The sequence below is a fragment of the Oryza glaberrima genome, chromosome 1 (genome assembly GCF_000147395.1).
Source record: "Oryza glaberrima chromosome 1, OglaRS2, whole genome shotgun sequence".
Classification (NCBI taxonomy): domain Eukaryota; kingdom Viridiplantae; phylum Streptophyta; class Magnoliopsida; order Poales; family Poaceae; genus Oryza; species Oryza glaberrima.
Genome location: NC_068326.1, coordinates 10571384 through 10587713, shown reverse-complemented (window position 1 = coordinate 10587713; position 16330 = coordinate 10571384). Strand labels below are relative to the sequence as shown.

The window sequence follows — 16330 nt, the reverse complement described above, 5'->3', positions numbered from 1 at the left end:
ATGTTTAGTTTTCTAAGCACATAGTGGAATAGAATATTTTATTTATGGAATAATGCATTGCAAGCATAGCTAGTCTTCATATATTGGGTAGTATTGACGGTCGAAACTGGTCGATAACGACCGTCAACATTTATCCTGTACAGTAACAAATCTGGTGGGTATTTAGTTTACTGCTAGATTAAGGTAGGAAAAATAAAACAAAAATAAAAAAAAGTCTCTCATCCTCTCGAGGTCGCTCTGTCGTCGCCGCTAGCCATAGCTCCGCTGAGGCCGAGACCGCTCACCGCGGCGCCGCCGAGGTTGAGGCCGCTCGGCTGGATCCTTTCGGCGCTCGTCGCTCCTCAATACTCGCCGCACCCTCGTTGCTCTGCTTCTCCGTCCTGCCGTCATAGCTCCACCGGATACCTCGCTCTCTCCGCTCGCCGCTCCTCCACCTCCGGCCCTGCCACTTGCCGAGGAAGTTGCGCTTCCCCACATTTGCCGCTCGTCGCTCCTATACCTCCGCCGCTCGTTGCTTCCCCCACATTCCTGCCATCTCTCGCTACCTGTGGCCGGATTCGGTGGAGCTCCTGGCTGCCATATCTAGCTCACCGGAGCTCGAGAGGGTGGGCGATAGTAGCAGGCGTGGAAGATGGCTCCGGTGACGGGAGAGAGTGGAGGAAGACGACGGCAACGCCGAGCCTCACCAAACCCTCGTTTTTGAATTTTGGGAGAGAAATGAGGAGTGGGTCGGACGGACCACTATGCCCGTCCCCTGCACGCGCGGGTGCAAGGCTTGCATGAGCAGGTGCAGGCTGCTGCACAAGGCAGGGCAGGCTGAGCTGTGAAGCTCAATTTGAGCGTTTTCTCTCAGCATGACTGAGGAGCTCTTTTTGTATAGGCGGGTCTAACTGGGAAGGCCGCCCAAGCAACCAAACAACCGAAAATTGCATCCCTAAGTTTGGGCCAAGTCTGATGCAGGCAACCAAACGCAACCATAGGTTCGTTAAGTGCCAGCCTCCTTCTACCGGGACTAGAGGTGAAAACGGTCACGGAAATTACCGATCGACCGGGCGCCGTTTCCGTTTAAGGGGGACCGTTTCCGACTATACCGTTTTTAGCTATTTTTAAATTTTGTTTTTTCTAATTTCTTTCTGCAACATATTAATGTCGATACTAAGTAGTTAGATGATAAATATGGTCAATAACCGACCAATCGATCATCGTTTTGGAAGAGATTCTACCGATTTCGATCGTTTCCGATCGTTTTCACCCTAATCGGGACGGCCAGATGAGGGGCGCCCACCTCGACTCGTAACTCTCGAGTCTCTCTTGGGCGCGGGGCGCCAGTTTCCAAGTCCCAACCTGTGACGAGCGCACTGGCACGCACATCCTCCGCGCCTCCGTGCCTCCCATTCCAATTTGTGCTTCTTGTACGGTTTGCTCCGCCTACCTCCGCCTCGCCCCAAGTACTGCGCGGCGCGCCGTCTCCACCGGTCAGTCCCTCCCCTCCTCCTCCAATGACGGGATCCTCCTTCCTGCCGTCTTCCTGCTCCGTGGCACCATGGCGAGACCGTCTTCCTGCTCGTGCTGCCACGGCCTCGCCACAGATCAACAGGTGAGTGATTTTGCCCCGCCATTCTCCGCTTGAACTTCGCCACGGTCCCGCCGCCACCACCACCACCGCGTCGATGCCTGTACAGACACCATGCATCTTCTTGCGTCCTGCTGCTGATGCAATTGGCGTCTTGCCAGCAGCTGGGTACCCCAAGCTTCCTCTACTTAACTACTTTACACTAGGCCATGAGACCTGATGAAGATTTGAGTTGACCATCGGGTGCACCACTCTGTATCATGCCTGCCAACTGCTTGAGGAAATGTTTAGTCACTTGAGCATCCTACTATTATCGAAATCATATTAATTATAAAATGTCACCATCCTGAATATCTTCTTATACTACAGGATGCTTTGAAGGTTTGGGCAATGTACATCCTGTTCATTGCCATGCGAGGATCGAGGAGTGAACAGTGAAGCGTGTTCCAAAAGTGATGGCTGCTGACACATATGCCGCCTGCCCGGTAGCAAACCATTGTCAACGTGAGCCCTTTTATCTTCTCTGAAAAGATTTTCCTCCATGATTTGTTTAGGAGTTATACTTTTGTAGCCCGGTAGTTATCGATTGAATGTTTTCTTTTTCTTAAAGATGAATTATGTCCTTTGGGGATCTCGGGGTATGTTTAGGTTGTTTTGTCTGATAATGGATGGGTTACGATTAGTAAAAGCTTAACTGGAGACAAGTTTGTTACTGTATAAGCATATTTATGGGCACACCAGAGATGGGGGATAACTATTGTTGATTTAATAATTCATTGTAGAACAATTTACCAACAGATCTTGTTGTAACAAATAGTTAGACTTGGAAGGGTTCACAATATCTGTCATTTCTAAAATTTTGGGTCTACGATAGATCTTGGTAGGATTATCTCTAGCAAAAAATTGTTCAAATTTCAATATTTTCATCTGATTTTTTCAAACTTTTGCCCAAAATTTAAATATTTGAATTCCTGTCCGTCAATTGTTATTTTGTATTCCATGAATGTGAACTCTTGGATCATGTATATCTAAAATCAGAACCTCTACTCTAAACAAGTTATAGTAACGACTTATTGGAAAGAGAAAATTTCTATCTCTGCCCAATATGTTAACTATCTTGTGAAGAACACCCTCCATATGCGGGAAGCTTGGATACATTCAAACTGTGCTAGATAATGTATGCACAATCAATTGTTTGTCTTTAATGTTAAATAAGGGAGCAACCGAACAACCCTCCTAATCACCAATTGTCTTTTATGTACATTTCAAACCATTTCAACTAACCACCCCCTCCGGGCTCATTTGGATAGGTCTCGATTCTGATCCATTCTAACTTAAATCCTAATCAATAAATAAATGACCTAGGACTTTGGACTGTCCAATAAGCTTCCATTGGATGACTAGACATTACAGACTTGCTCCGCACTTTCTCACGTGAGATTGTCAACCATGGGCATTGTGGTGAATTAATAGAGGAGCCAAAGTAGGGGTGCAATCTTAAGAGAGACAGATGGATGCGCTAAACACTATAGGGGAAAAATAACTAGTGATGTGACAGTGTACAGGTAGATGACATTGCTTGGTATCAATACTTCCTATTATTTGCTCTTTACAGTAAATTTCAAAATGTCATATTGGGCATTCTTAATTGTCAAGAGGATAGTAGAAGCATGTACATGCATGGTAATTTTCACGTGAGTGATTTGTTGATTAAAATCAAGAAAATTTCTTCATCTTCCTCTTTATGTGGTAAGTAGGTAAAATATCCTTTGGCCTGGACCACTATATGATCAGAACAATGCTCTCATCAACTTCCTTCTGATCAGGGTAAACCATGTCTGAGTTTGACCTAATAGAACGAATATGAATGCGGGTCATGTTACAATCAAATAAGGCATATAGAACTTGAGAGAACTGACAAGCATTCAGTTTATACCTTTGTCGGAAAACCCTCGTAATCCCTATTGCTTGTTGAAGGCTTGAATTTGGGAGTGACATGCAATCGTAAATCTGTATGACCTCAAGTCTCGCTGGTAGAGTTGAGTTGGGGCATTCTGACCCATTTCCATCCACAATTTCACTATATCCTGAAGTATCTGTACAGTTGATTTGACTATGATTTATTGACACCCAACATTCTTCTAGGCCTTTTATTGCCTCAAGATCTTGACAACCCTTGACGGTAAGCCTCTTCAAAGCTACCATATTGTACAGTGATAGAGAGTTCAAGCTAAGACAATTGGAGATGGCAAGCTCCTGGAGGCAAGGGAAATCCTGTTGGCCTTTAGCACGCTGCCACTCATTCCACGCTATCATCTCATCAAACAGCAATGTCTGAAGAGCTGGGAATCGTTGTAGTGCTGCCCCATCACCATAGAATTCACTTCCTATAGTTCTTACATGTCTCATCTCCCTGACTTCAAGATGCCTAAGGTGTGGAAGTTGTCCTAATGGTGGAAGAGAATCAGACGAAAAATCACTGATGATTACTGTCTCTAGTCGGTTAAAGGAGGGATGTCCAACCCACTTGGGATAACTGCAGCCCATGTACTTCTCAATTTCAATCCATTGGATTTTATTATGAGGTTCAAGGCTGTCAAGTACTTCCCTGTCAAATTCTTCCAAGGATTTCTCTTGTGGTTTAGAGTTATCAACATAGCGTATGTGGCTGTTCCACCGCAAACACAATCGTGTAACATGCACTTTTTTTATCAGGTCCGCAACTCTTGCTTCACAAGTGCGCTCCCAATTAATATGCTCAAGGGGCGAAATCCTCAGTGGCCCATGCAGATTGTTCAGGTCTTTGAGTTCTGCCACTCCTGCTGTCATTGGAGTGAAGTGCACAATGAAAACAGGGAGTGTTTGCAGTTTAGTCAACTTTCCTATGCCCTCAGGTAAACTTTTGAACTTGCAGACTGGTATTGTAGAATCATTTCTTCCTAAGACATTATAATCAAGATGCCGCAAATTTTGTAATTGTCCTATATCTTTGGGAAGCTCAACTAGGAACCTGCAGCATCTCAGGTCAAGTGTTTGCAGATTGTGGAGGCTACATACCGCCTGAGGTAATCTTACAACATCTGTGCAAGAAAGACCAAGGTATCTTAGTTGCTTCAAGTTACCAACAGAGTGGGGCAGTTCAGATAGCCTGCAGCTGCCAAGTTCCAGCACTCGTAGAAAGCGCATATGAGGTTTTGTGAAGAAATCCCTTTCAAAGTGCAACATGATAGAATTACCAGTGGAGTTTACCTGTAAGAAATCATCATTTCTACCCTCTAAGCATAACAACAGTGATCGCAATGATTCTTGATTTCGTCCTCTGCTTGACCGTACTATTAAAGGAGTCTCCAGTGCTTTGGCCCAGAGGAAGGCTGAAAAGTGCCGGTCATATTTGCTTCCGATGATGTCAACCCTTGGACTGATGATGCTTGGTAGATCCTGGAGCTCCTGTTCTTGATTTTGATCCCTTATTACAAGTGACTTTGCCAGGTCATGGATAAGGTCATGCATTGTGAAATAGTAGCCAAGACCTCCAGCATGCTGTTGCTGAAAGAATGATCTTGCAACTAGTTCAGAGATGTATTTATGGCCTAATGATTCCATCCGATCTGAGTGTGTTGCCTGTAGATATCCATGGGCAACCCACATCCTCACAATATTTTCCTTATCAAACATGTGCCCTCTGGGAAACAGTGCACAATAGAGAAAACATGGTTTTATCTCAGCTGGTAAGTGAACATAGCTCACCTTCAATACATCAAGAACCCAGTTCTTCCCCTCGGTCAAGTTCCAAATATCAGAGGTAAGGATTTCATTCCATGTTTCCTCGTTGGTTTCAGAAGAAAGTAGGCCTCCAATCACCCTTATCGTCAGAGGAACACCGCTGCATTTCTCAACTATACCTCTACCAATGGTCTCAAGAGTTTCAGAGAGCTTGAGAGAATGGCATCCTTGCCTAATGCAGTGGCAGAACAATGCCCAACTTGCTGCAAGATTCAGGCCATCCAAATTAACTTGTGGCAACCTGCTCATGATCTGTGCAACGTTTTGATTCCTTGTGGTTGTCACAATACAGCTTCCTCTACCTCCATGGTCTAGAGGCTGCCGCAATTCATCCCACTGGAGCAAATTTATAATCCATATATCATCAAGGACGATCAAAAATCTCTTTCCTGAAACAATATGCTGTAGCTTATTCTGAAGCGCTTCCAGCTCAGTCAGACCACAAGCTTCTCTGGTAATAGATTCGATAATGGCTTTCGTTGTCCTTGTCACATCATAAACTTCTGATACCCAAGCCCAAGCTCTTATCTGAAAGTGGTCTTTCACCTGTTCATCGTTGTAGATGAGCTTTGCTAGTGTAGTTTTCCCCATGCCTCCCATTGCCACTATGGAGAACACCTGTAAGTTGTTGTCAGTACCATTGTCATTATTCAGAAGGCTGTCAAGTAACTTATTTTTCTCTCCATCTCTTCCAAAGGTCCCTGTCTCACTAGCTAGAGAACTCGAAGCACGCATATTGCTGGTGGTGCTTACTCTGATTCTCCCATCGCCCTCTCGCAGCGAGAGGCTTTCACGAAAACTGTTAATGGATTTAAGTCTATTTCTGACCTTGCTGATTTTGTCAAGCATATCTGTATCTAGGGATTCTTCATGATCATGCACTGGAGAATTTACAGTATCAAGTACCTCAAACTTCCTTTTGAGATCAGCATGTTCATGGGTGTTCGTCTCTGCTTCAGGCTGGACTGTCTTGTAGGACAACTCATCGATGATATCCTCCAAATCGTATGCGACTTGCCTGAGCTCATATAGCCACATATTCACATGCAGATCTTCTATCTCCCTCCGATCCGCATCAGCTAGCACAGCTCGAATTCTACAAAGTATGACCTTCATCTCATCGAATTCAGATGCAGTAGCTGGTAATTTTTTAGGATCACAAGAAGAGCAAGATGGTACTTGGACTGAAGTATATACTTTGGCCAAAAAGCCAGCAAGAGTGGACAGGATCGAGGACGCCATGGCCGATGAAGGATGCTCCGGTGAGCCAAAATATGTACAAATATTTTGTGTTCTGGAATCGGTGGTTTGGTTGGCTGATGAGTGATGAGCAAGTATGCAACCTCCGTTTACAATACATGATACCTGCTTGGGGATACGTCAGATTGCAATAAAACTAGGGGTATATGTCACTATCGCTGCTATATTTTTCTTGAATGCTTGTATAGAAGGAGAAGAGGACAACAGTCTATATATCTATTATATTATTTGTGTTATAAATAAAGTAAAAAATATTTAAGTCAACATGTCCGCAAGTAAGGTTTAAAAACTACCTTGTTATTAATTGAAGAAAAAGATTGCCATCAATAATAACGTGTCTAACTTATGACTGTGATGGCCCAAATAATTTAAGACAAAAGAAAATAGCTAGTGGACGAAGACATGCATCTTGCTGTGGACAGAAGAGGCCCAGCTGCCGCCACTGACGGCGGCGGCGCCTATCCCCAATGGTGCTGTGTAATTAGCCTGCTTGTACAGGTATAGCTACTACTTCCTCCGTTTCACAATGTAAGTCATTCTAGCACTTTTCTATATTCATATTGATCTTAATAAATCTAGATGTTCTTAATGAATCTAGATAGATCAATATAAATGTGGGAAGTGCTAGAATGACAAACATCTACATTCATTAAGATCAATATGAATATGGAAAGTGCTAGAATAACTTACATTGTGAAACGGAGAGATTAGCAAATTAATCATGTTAACTTAGTAACACGCTTTTACTGTTGAGAAAATAAGCTTGCCAAATAAAATTGACAGGTTTCGTGAAAGACAATTGAACTGAATGCATAACATGAACCTCCGATGCAAAATAAACTTTTTGTGTTGAAAGTAAAACACAGTGCATTGCAACTAGCCTTTGTACTTCATTGCTAGATCAGGATGCGCCACATTTTGCCTAGTTGTGCCTATTTCTGTTGTTGGAACTTGGAACTGGCACCATCTTCATGTCCAAAAGCCTCTTCCTATATACTCTACTAAAAACAGTGATATACTGATAGGAAAGATTTTATTGTTGCACGAACAAACCAGAAACTAAGACACATAAGTTCACATAACCATCATCCTAATACATAAAAAAAATGTCTGCAAAAAGTTTTACTCTGTTTTGGGAGCTTGATATGCAAACAACTATAAGCTGGATACATGGTCCGAAAAAAAAAAAACTATAAGCTGGATAGGAATTAAGCTCAAGCTCCTTAGGCATGAGCCACTACTACTAATGGAACTTGGAAGCAATAACTTTCGACCTCTACACCCAAAGGTATGTGTAGCCGCTCCTTTGATCAGAATTTTTGTCCTGCAACTAAATCTGTCACTGCCATAGCCAGGGTATGATTTGCTCAGGAACTCTGTTAGAGTTTGTGTCGAATATGTGTACGTAGTCGGTTACAGTTTAGGACTTGGAGTTGTAATAGATATTAGGACTAGAGTATGAGTCGGACTCTATCCTAGGATCTCTCATAAATAGAGGGGCGTGCCTGTTGTAACCGCATGGCGACATAGCATAGCGAGAGGGAGCGGCTGCCGGCGGCGACCGGCCGTGAGTCGTTATAACTCTGATACGCTGTATATGCTGGATCGGGGAGGAGCGCCCGTAATCAGTGCCCTGGAGATGTAGGCCTCGACTGAACTCCGTTATCAAATATCGTGCCTCGGTGTCGTCATCATGTTTGGATCTCCTATGGCGTTTTCTTTCGCGTTTGGTGCTCGATGTCGATTTCGGGGCCGGTTTTATAACAAGTGGTATCAGAGCCTGCGGGAGATCCATGGTAGAGGTACGAGGGAGGTGCTCCACGCCGCGACGACTACACAGGGTGTCCAGGGGCGGACATGGACGCAAGGTGGAGCACGGCGGCGATCAACGGAATTTGATCGGTGGAATCGGACACTTCAGGCGGCGTCTGAACCGTTCGATGGCTGCAACCAACAGGGAGATGACCAGACTTGGTGCTCGGGTTGATGACGGCGGAAGCGATTGGTGATCCAATCGATGGGTCGGACACTTCGAGCGGGTGGCTCGGACTTTCCGGTGAGCTACTCTCAATAGGGAGACGTGGGGCCCCACGCTCGGGTTGACTGAAGCTGGAGGCGATCGGCGTTCTCGATCGGTGGGTCAAACACTCTAGGCGGGGTGGCCTGGGCCTTTCGATGAGCTGCGTTCGACAGGGAGACGGCTAGACGTAGCACTCGGGTCGTTCGGCGGCTGGGAAGACGGCATGTGACTCGTCGGCTTCAGCTCTCGACTAGATTGATGGCGTTCAATCGGAAGTCAGAGCGGGTGGATCCTACGAGCTGTTTTACTGCATGAAGGATTGCTACTTAGTGGCGTACATGCGATGGATGGCAGAACAGAGAAGCATCAGCATAGAATCAATACATATTGGCGGCGGAAGTTGTTGATGATGTCGGTGGTTGTGCTGTGTCTGTTTGCTCTGGAAACCAGGATGTCGCTGGGATACGTGAAGCTTGGAGGTTAGGGTCGCGGTGGTGTGCACGATTTCGTGTTGAGGCCGTGCCGGCGACGGAGACAGAAGCGACGCTGGTAGTAGCAGACCTGGTTTGGGTTCATGCAGGACTCGACTCGGAGTGGGCCGTGGTAGAAAAGGAGTTGAGCATGAGTTCGGCTTCAATACACATGACAAGAAGAGATCGAGAAGGATACCATGTCGGACACGAAAGGGGATCGGAGGAGAATTCGATTTGGAAATAGAATCGGGCTCAATTTGTCCGTGTAAATCAGCAAGAGGAATCCACGGGATTGCAGAGATTGCAATCGAATCAAACAACCAAAGCAATGAAGAGATCGGACTCGATTTCTTGAGCGGCGGTTGTTTGGGCGACGAATGTCGGGCGGCAGGAGCATGGCTTGGTGTAGTCATCGTGCAGGTGCTGGCGAGTTCGACGCGGGCCGGCTCCAGGAGGAGGTGGCGGACACCGATGACAGGGCCGGCGCGGCTCATGCGTCGGGGAGCTGCCCCGTGGGCGTCGGCATCCTCATCCGGCGGGAAGCCCACGGCAGCAGCGGCGGCGCTCTCACTGGCAGAGGCCCCAGGGATGCGGCGCAAGGGGAGACCAGCTCCTGTGCACGGCGACGTCTTCCAGAAGGGTGGTGACATTGAGGGAGAGAAGGAGGCGGCGGCAGTAACGGCCACCGGCGGTGACTTCCTCAAGGGCGCGGAGGAGCGGTGAGGCGTGGCGGCTCTGGTGCTCAGTGGTCGGTAGGAAGTAGCAGCGCGGCAGGGGCACTACAGGCGCTGGGCAGCGGCGCGGTTGGGTCCGAGGAAAGCGAGCGAAGGAGCGAGGAGGAAGAAAGGGGATCGATCGTTTTCGATTTGTTTCCTGTTTTTCCTCGTTAACTGGTTTCTGACCAAGGAGAGAAAACCGAGCGGTTTATTTTCTTTTGGGGAAAAGAAAAAAATATTGGTTCGTTGATCCGGTTGGTTCAAACACTAGGGCTGTTGCTGTTGAGTTGTTGACTAGTCTATGACCGTAATGAGATTTGGTTGGCCTGGCTTTACGTGGAGACTGAGACTGCAGGTAACTTGATGGTGTATAGGGACTTGGTTTAAAGAAACGCTATGTGGAGAGAAGCTCCTACAGCAAGATATTAGTAGCATGTTAAGTCAAAAGTGTTGGCTCTGCTAAAAGACATCACAGTGGTGGTTTGACTTGTCAAGCAGTTGTACAGGTGAAGGTCCCGGGCAACAGCGGGTGAAAATCGTTGAGGGCGTCAACGGGCTGTTTGGCAGTACAGGATATATCCAGGATCTGCGGGGATTGCATGATGGGGATATATGGAATCTGCGTCATTGAAGGAGAAGAGTAAACGCTATGGTGGTAATTTCTTCAGGTGATTCAAGGCAACAGTGAATTTTCTCAGATTATCAGGAATGCAGTCTACGGATGCGGGAAAACGTGGATGTTGGATTTATTAGCTTGGTTCATAAGATGACAAGGAAAAAAAGGTTCTCTTCATATCTGGTGAGTTTGGTTTGTCTATTTGGTGATGACATCGGTTATCTGGCCATGGATTAGATCAAGTCAGATTTAAGACAGTAGATGAAGTTGAACATGGTCTTCGGGGAGTCTATGATGTGACAGCTAGGAAGAATTCAATTCACTTGGCAAGACGACTGTGATGATATGAGAGAAGGTGGAGCACTGTTGCAGGTGGAGTCAGAGGAAGTTACATGGATAGCAGAGTCTCTTGTTTACGGTGAGCCTGGTGGAGGCTTGTCGGGGCGGCTCGGTGTGAGCGGCGAAAAGGAACCAACTCAAGTCCTGCTGCACGGAGGTTCGAGCAAGGAACAAATTCAGGTTGGCATGGCATATTCGCCAAGGTGGAGTTTGTTAGAGTTTGTGTCGAATATGTGTACGTAGTCGGTTACAGTTTAGGGCTTGGAGTTGTAATAGATATTAGGACTAGAGTATGAGTCGGACTCTATCCTAGGATCTCTCATAAATAGAGGGGCATGCCTATTGTAACCGCATGGCGACATAGCATAGCGAGAGGGAGCGGCTGCCGGCGGCGACCGGCCGTGAATCGTTGTAACTCTGATACGCTGTATATGCTGGATCGGGGAGGAGCGCCCGTAATTAGTGCCCTGGAGATGTAGGCCTCGGCTGAACTCCGTTATTAAATATCGTGCCTCGGTGTCGTCATCATGTTTGGATCTCCTATGGCGTTTTCTTCCGCGTTTGGTGCTCGATGTCGATTTCGGGGCCAGTTTTATAACAAACTCTTCCTCCCATCATGGTAATTGTTCTATAAAAGAACATAGTACATGATTGAAAAATACTACATCGTCAAGTATAAAAAAGGAACGTAATCAGAGTAAAGTATTTCATGTTCTAATACAAAAATGCAAAACGTAACTAGAATGGTATTATTCTCACCAGACTATCATTTATTACCAACTTTTGTTGAAGGACCACATCTAGATCTTCTTGAGACCTGCCATTTGCTTTTGCTTATTTGAAAAATAACTAGGTGGTGGTTCAGAAACATGTCGATGCACTTGAGATATGGGGCGCATATTCTGTGGCGTCGTGCCTCTCCAGTTGCCTTCTGCCGTGTACATATTAAGCTGCTGCCCCATGTATTGTGCTAAAAAATGAGAAAAAAAAAACGTGTGATTGAGTTTTATTAACTAATTATAGAGTATCATATTATGATCGAATCCTAGAGATAGAATTGAATTAAGGAAGTGACATATATGATGAAGACATACATACAAAATAAATAAATACCTGTGCCCATATCTAGAACTCCAAATGCTTGGATGTGATGATCAGGTGGATGATTTTGCATGCCTTTAACTATCAGAGCACTGCTCACTGTTTGAGTGTTGCTTTGCATGCAACAAGCTGTTGCTGCAGCAGGCTGCTGGGGCAGTGCATTGATCAGGTCACAAGGCTGCATCACATTGGGAGGCAATAGCTTCTTGATGATGTTTGCGTAATGATGATCGTGAATGCTACTATGTCCATGATAATTGACTTGTGTGAATCTCTGGGCTAGGTTATTATATTCCTTGTAAATAGGTTCGTTGCTGTGCGGTTCTGATAATCTCTCAACTTGTTGATGGTGCATGTTGTGGTAATGCTGTATATGTTGCTGGGGTAAGTTGGTGGTGATAACCTGATGGACATCAGGGGCTAATTGAGTATGTAGAGCCCTCGGATGAATAATCTGTTGTAGGAGAGCTGGAGTTTGTTTTGTTTGAATGGAACTTGCTGTTGTTGAATCTGTTGAGGTACTTTGATCAACATGTGAGGTTTGTCGTTTAAGAGAAAGACGATATTTCTGCAATTCACGAAACGGTCAGTGATCAAATAATCAACGATTCATAACAATTCAACAAAATAAGAAGGGAAGGATGTCTCTTTTCTCAATTAGGTGAAAAAAGTTTGATTTAATTACCTGAAGACGGCTAGAAATGTTCTGTAGTGTTAGGCCTGTCTCATTCATTGACTTGAACCTTTTAAGTAATTTTGTGGGCACCACCTCTAATCAAATAATAAGAAATAGTTCATTATTTACTTTAATGACTAATAATTGGTATCAGCATTAGTACTAGCTGTATATAAAGCAGCTAAGCAAAGAAGAATCGTCACACTAATGAGGACTTGGAACAATTTAACACGAATAATTACTGAGCTCTTTTATATGAAGTGCTCTCCACATAAGGTGGTTTACAGTTTAATTACTCCCTTAAGCTTATCAAAAGTCTTGATCGTTGATATCCTTTCTAAACTTAATCACATGACTGAACAAATTAGGGTTCTAATTAACTGTAAAATTCTAACACTATAATTTTTTTAACCACGTCCTAACAATTTAGGGATCTAATAGGAAAAGAATCGGGAGTCTATTAGAATAATTATTATTTTGTTTGTAATCTAATTCAATAAATACAAAGGTAAATTATGTAAAATCAATTAATCTCTATTAATTGGACACTTTCTAAAAGCTCACATGTTAACCAGAAAGATTTGACCATAGATTAGTTGGCTCAAATTATTATAGTCATTGATTGAATTAACAATACATATTAAACAAAAAAATTCATCGGAGATACCGTGATGGTTTAGTTTTTTATCCAATTATGCAACATAAAGCAGTTGAAATCTTATACGATTATCCAATTGAATTTGAATGTAACCGGATAATCATGCAGAAAACAGAATATATAGGAAGTCCAACCTTATGTCTAAGGGTCCGGTCTCTTCAGGAGAAGTTAAAGAATTCTGAGAATCTTTTATTTCATTTTTTGGTTTCTACAACTACAGCTTCTCAGAATCTGTACCAAAAACTGAATTGTTTGGGGGAGTTTTAAATTCTGGGAGAAGCTGCAGCAGCCCTAAGATAGCAAGCTGGCAAACTATGTCCTTAGAGTGCTAAGCCAATTAATTGCTGCAAAACCAGATCTTTGGTCTAAAGAAGCAACGCCGCAAACTATTTCTTTGTTTCATTTTTCCCAAAATTATATGTTATCCAAAATTCTGTTTCATTTTTCCCAAAATTATATGTTATCCAAAATTCAAAAATTAATAAATACAAAGTGTACGGTTTTATTTATGTAAAATTTAAATTATTAGTAAGGTGCAATATGGACTCGCTACAATTCAGACAAATAACCAATGTATTGAGCATATAATTAAAATTTTAACATCTATAATAATATTAACAAAAAGTAGCACGTGCAACACTAAATAGACCTTTGAGAGAGTTTGTACGCTATCCAAAAATCATGCCATTGATTCGATGGTATAATCATGACCATATATCATATTTACAGTTTGGTGCTAAATGAATAGAACATTCAATAAGAATTCAAGTTTTACTGAACATTTTTGGATAAAAGAAAATCCATATCAATGAGAAAATATTAATTATTAATTCTTAATTTTGAAACTATTAAAATTATAAATATATCCTCCAAAGTCCAAACCAACTGCAACTCTATGTTTATTAATTTTGAATTTCAAATTATTAAATTATGGAGCATACTAAAATTGAAACTCCAACTCATATGCAATTATCCAGTAAAAAAAATCTCAAAATACAACTAGTTACTAATTAATTCCAAAATATTAGTCACAAAAATTTAATATTTTATTTAATTTAAAGTACTACCTCCTTCCTTAAATATAGTTCAAAATCATACAAATAAACATGGAGGGAGTAATAAGTAATAACGGACACAAACTTTTTCTTAGTCTAATCCATTATTATTCGGAATATAACCAACCTATTCAACGTATGATTAAATTTTTAATTTTTTTATTATTAAGGGAAAATTGTAAAAACCACCCCGAAAGTCACTTGAATTTTGACATTCTATCCCATAAGTCATTTTATTACAAATACCCACCCGCTACTAAGTTTTGTTGCAAAAACCACCCCAATGCGCACGTGTTTAACCAAATCAATTCGTTATTGCTGATGTAGGGTTACCACAGGTTAAGCTAACCAAATCAATCTTGTCCAAGTGCTTGCATTAGACTTATTTTCTATATTTGATTTTTTTTTCATATAGCGAAACTCAGTGCGATAATGTTTAAGCTCTTGTCAACAATTTTATTTGTGGAATCTCACAAAAAAATGTATGAAGAATACTATAGAAGTATTTAGTTTTTGTAAAGACCATATTGATAGCTCACATTTTACTAAAAACATGTTGATTCGGTTGAGCATGTGTTTACTGGGGTGGTTTTTGCAACAAAATTGAGTAGGTAGATGGACATTTGCAACAAAATAATTTATGGGGTGGAATGTCAAACTTCAGGTGATTTATGGGGTGATTTTTGCAATTTTCCCTATTATTAATGCTAATAATGCGTGCAACACATGGGTTTTTGGCGACAAGTAGTGAAAGAGAGTCAAAAGTATTTTTATTAAAAAAATATATATTTTTGAACATTAAACTCTGGGTGTGTGAATAATGGTATATAAATATTTGAAATTTCTGTAAGCATTCAAAATCAAAATTTTGTGAGAAGAATATAGGTATATGTATTGACGTCAAACTTAAAACAACGTGGCTTGCTCATCAATGTTACCAAATGCATATATATGCATACGGAAGTACCAATTAAATGTACGTATACTGAAGAGATAAACAATAAAGGTTTTCATTACTTCCTGAGCGAGAGAGCTCCTCCTTGTACGCTTCACTGAATTTGGCTTTCTGCCGCAGGGTCCAGACGAACCTCGGCTTCCTCGGCTGATTCTGGGCAGCAGGTTGCTCTTGTGCAGCTTCTCCCTGTACTGTGCTAACCTGCTTGGCCGTCGTCTCCCAGCATTGATTCCTCCGGTTGGTCGCCCTGTTTCCTGACGACGAGCTCGCCGTGGTTGTCGAGCCGTTGCTGTCACCGTGCAGTGACGCCGCCGGCAGCATGGTAGATGGGCTGAAGTGCCCATGTTCTTCCTCCGTGCGTACAGCAGCTGGATTGATCTGGTGGTCGTTGTTGCAGCTTGGCATACTTACACAACTGTAGTTGTTGCCTCCATTATTCCTCACTACTGGGAACGAGAAAGTGGGAAAAATAAGATGTAGGTTAGCGAGAAAATTAACCGAAATCTTGTGCCACATCAGCAGAAAAGAAATTAACTAAAGGAAATAATCTTGCACTTGTAGCAACCAGCAAATTAAGAACTATCTAACAAATAAATCTTACAATATTTTTTTCGAAAGATTTTAAAATATAACCAACTATACTGCGTAAATTGTAACCTCTATATATATATAACTTGTACATAAATAGCCGAAAACACACGCGATGCAATTGACCAGCGGCGCATACCCCTCTAATACTATAAAAAAACAATTTTTCATAGCGTCATCCTTTTATTTTTGCTGGCGGGTTTGATGAAAATACGCTTGTGAAAATAATTGAGAGGGATCCCGGTTACCAACCGTTCGTTGGCAGCCACTTAAGAGATCCACCTATAAAAATAGAGATTTTTTTTCAAGTATAAGCAAACCGCCAGCTATCACTAAAAAGCACCGCCCTTAAAAACCTCCGCCTCATAAAAAATCGGCCACAATGCATTAAAAAACACAGGCAGCAAAAATCCTCAGATCCACCCTCTCCTCCCTCACCAGCGCACCACCACCTCACTCCTCTCCTCCTCTATCCCCACTGGCGGCGGGTCACGCAACGGTGACTTGCATAGGCTGC

The 16330-nt window shown here is 42.9% G+C and overlaps 1 protein-coding gene across 1 annotated transcript; it reads right to left on the bottom strand.

Annotated features, from left to right (window-relative positions):
- Positions 1–1944: 1944 nt before the first annotated feature.
- On the bottom strand, positions 1945–6598 carry LOC127769343 (putative disease resistance RPP13-like protein 1). The gene is made up of 2 exons (XM_052294926.1): positions 3510–6598; positions 1945–3422 (listed from the first exon to the last, which is right to left on the bottom strand). Exons 1-2 carry the CDS (start codon positions 6596–6598, stop codon positions 3356–3358), a joined length of 3156 nt encoding a protein of 1051 aa, XP_052150886.1. The 3' UTR covers positions 1945–3355.
- Positions 6599–16330: the final 9732 nt, after the last annotated feature.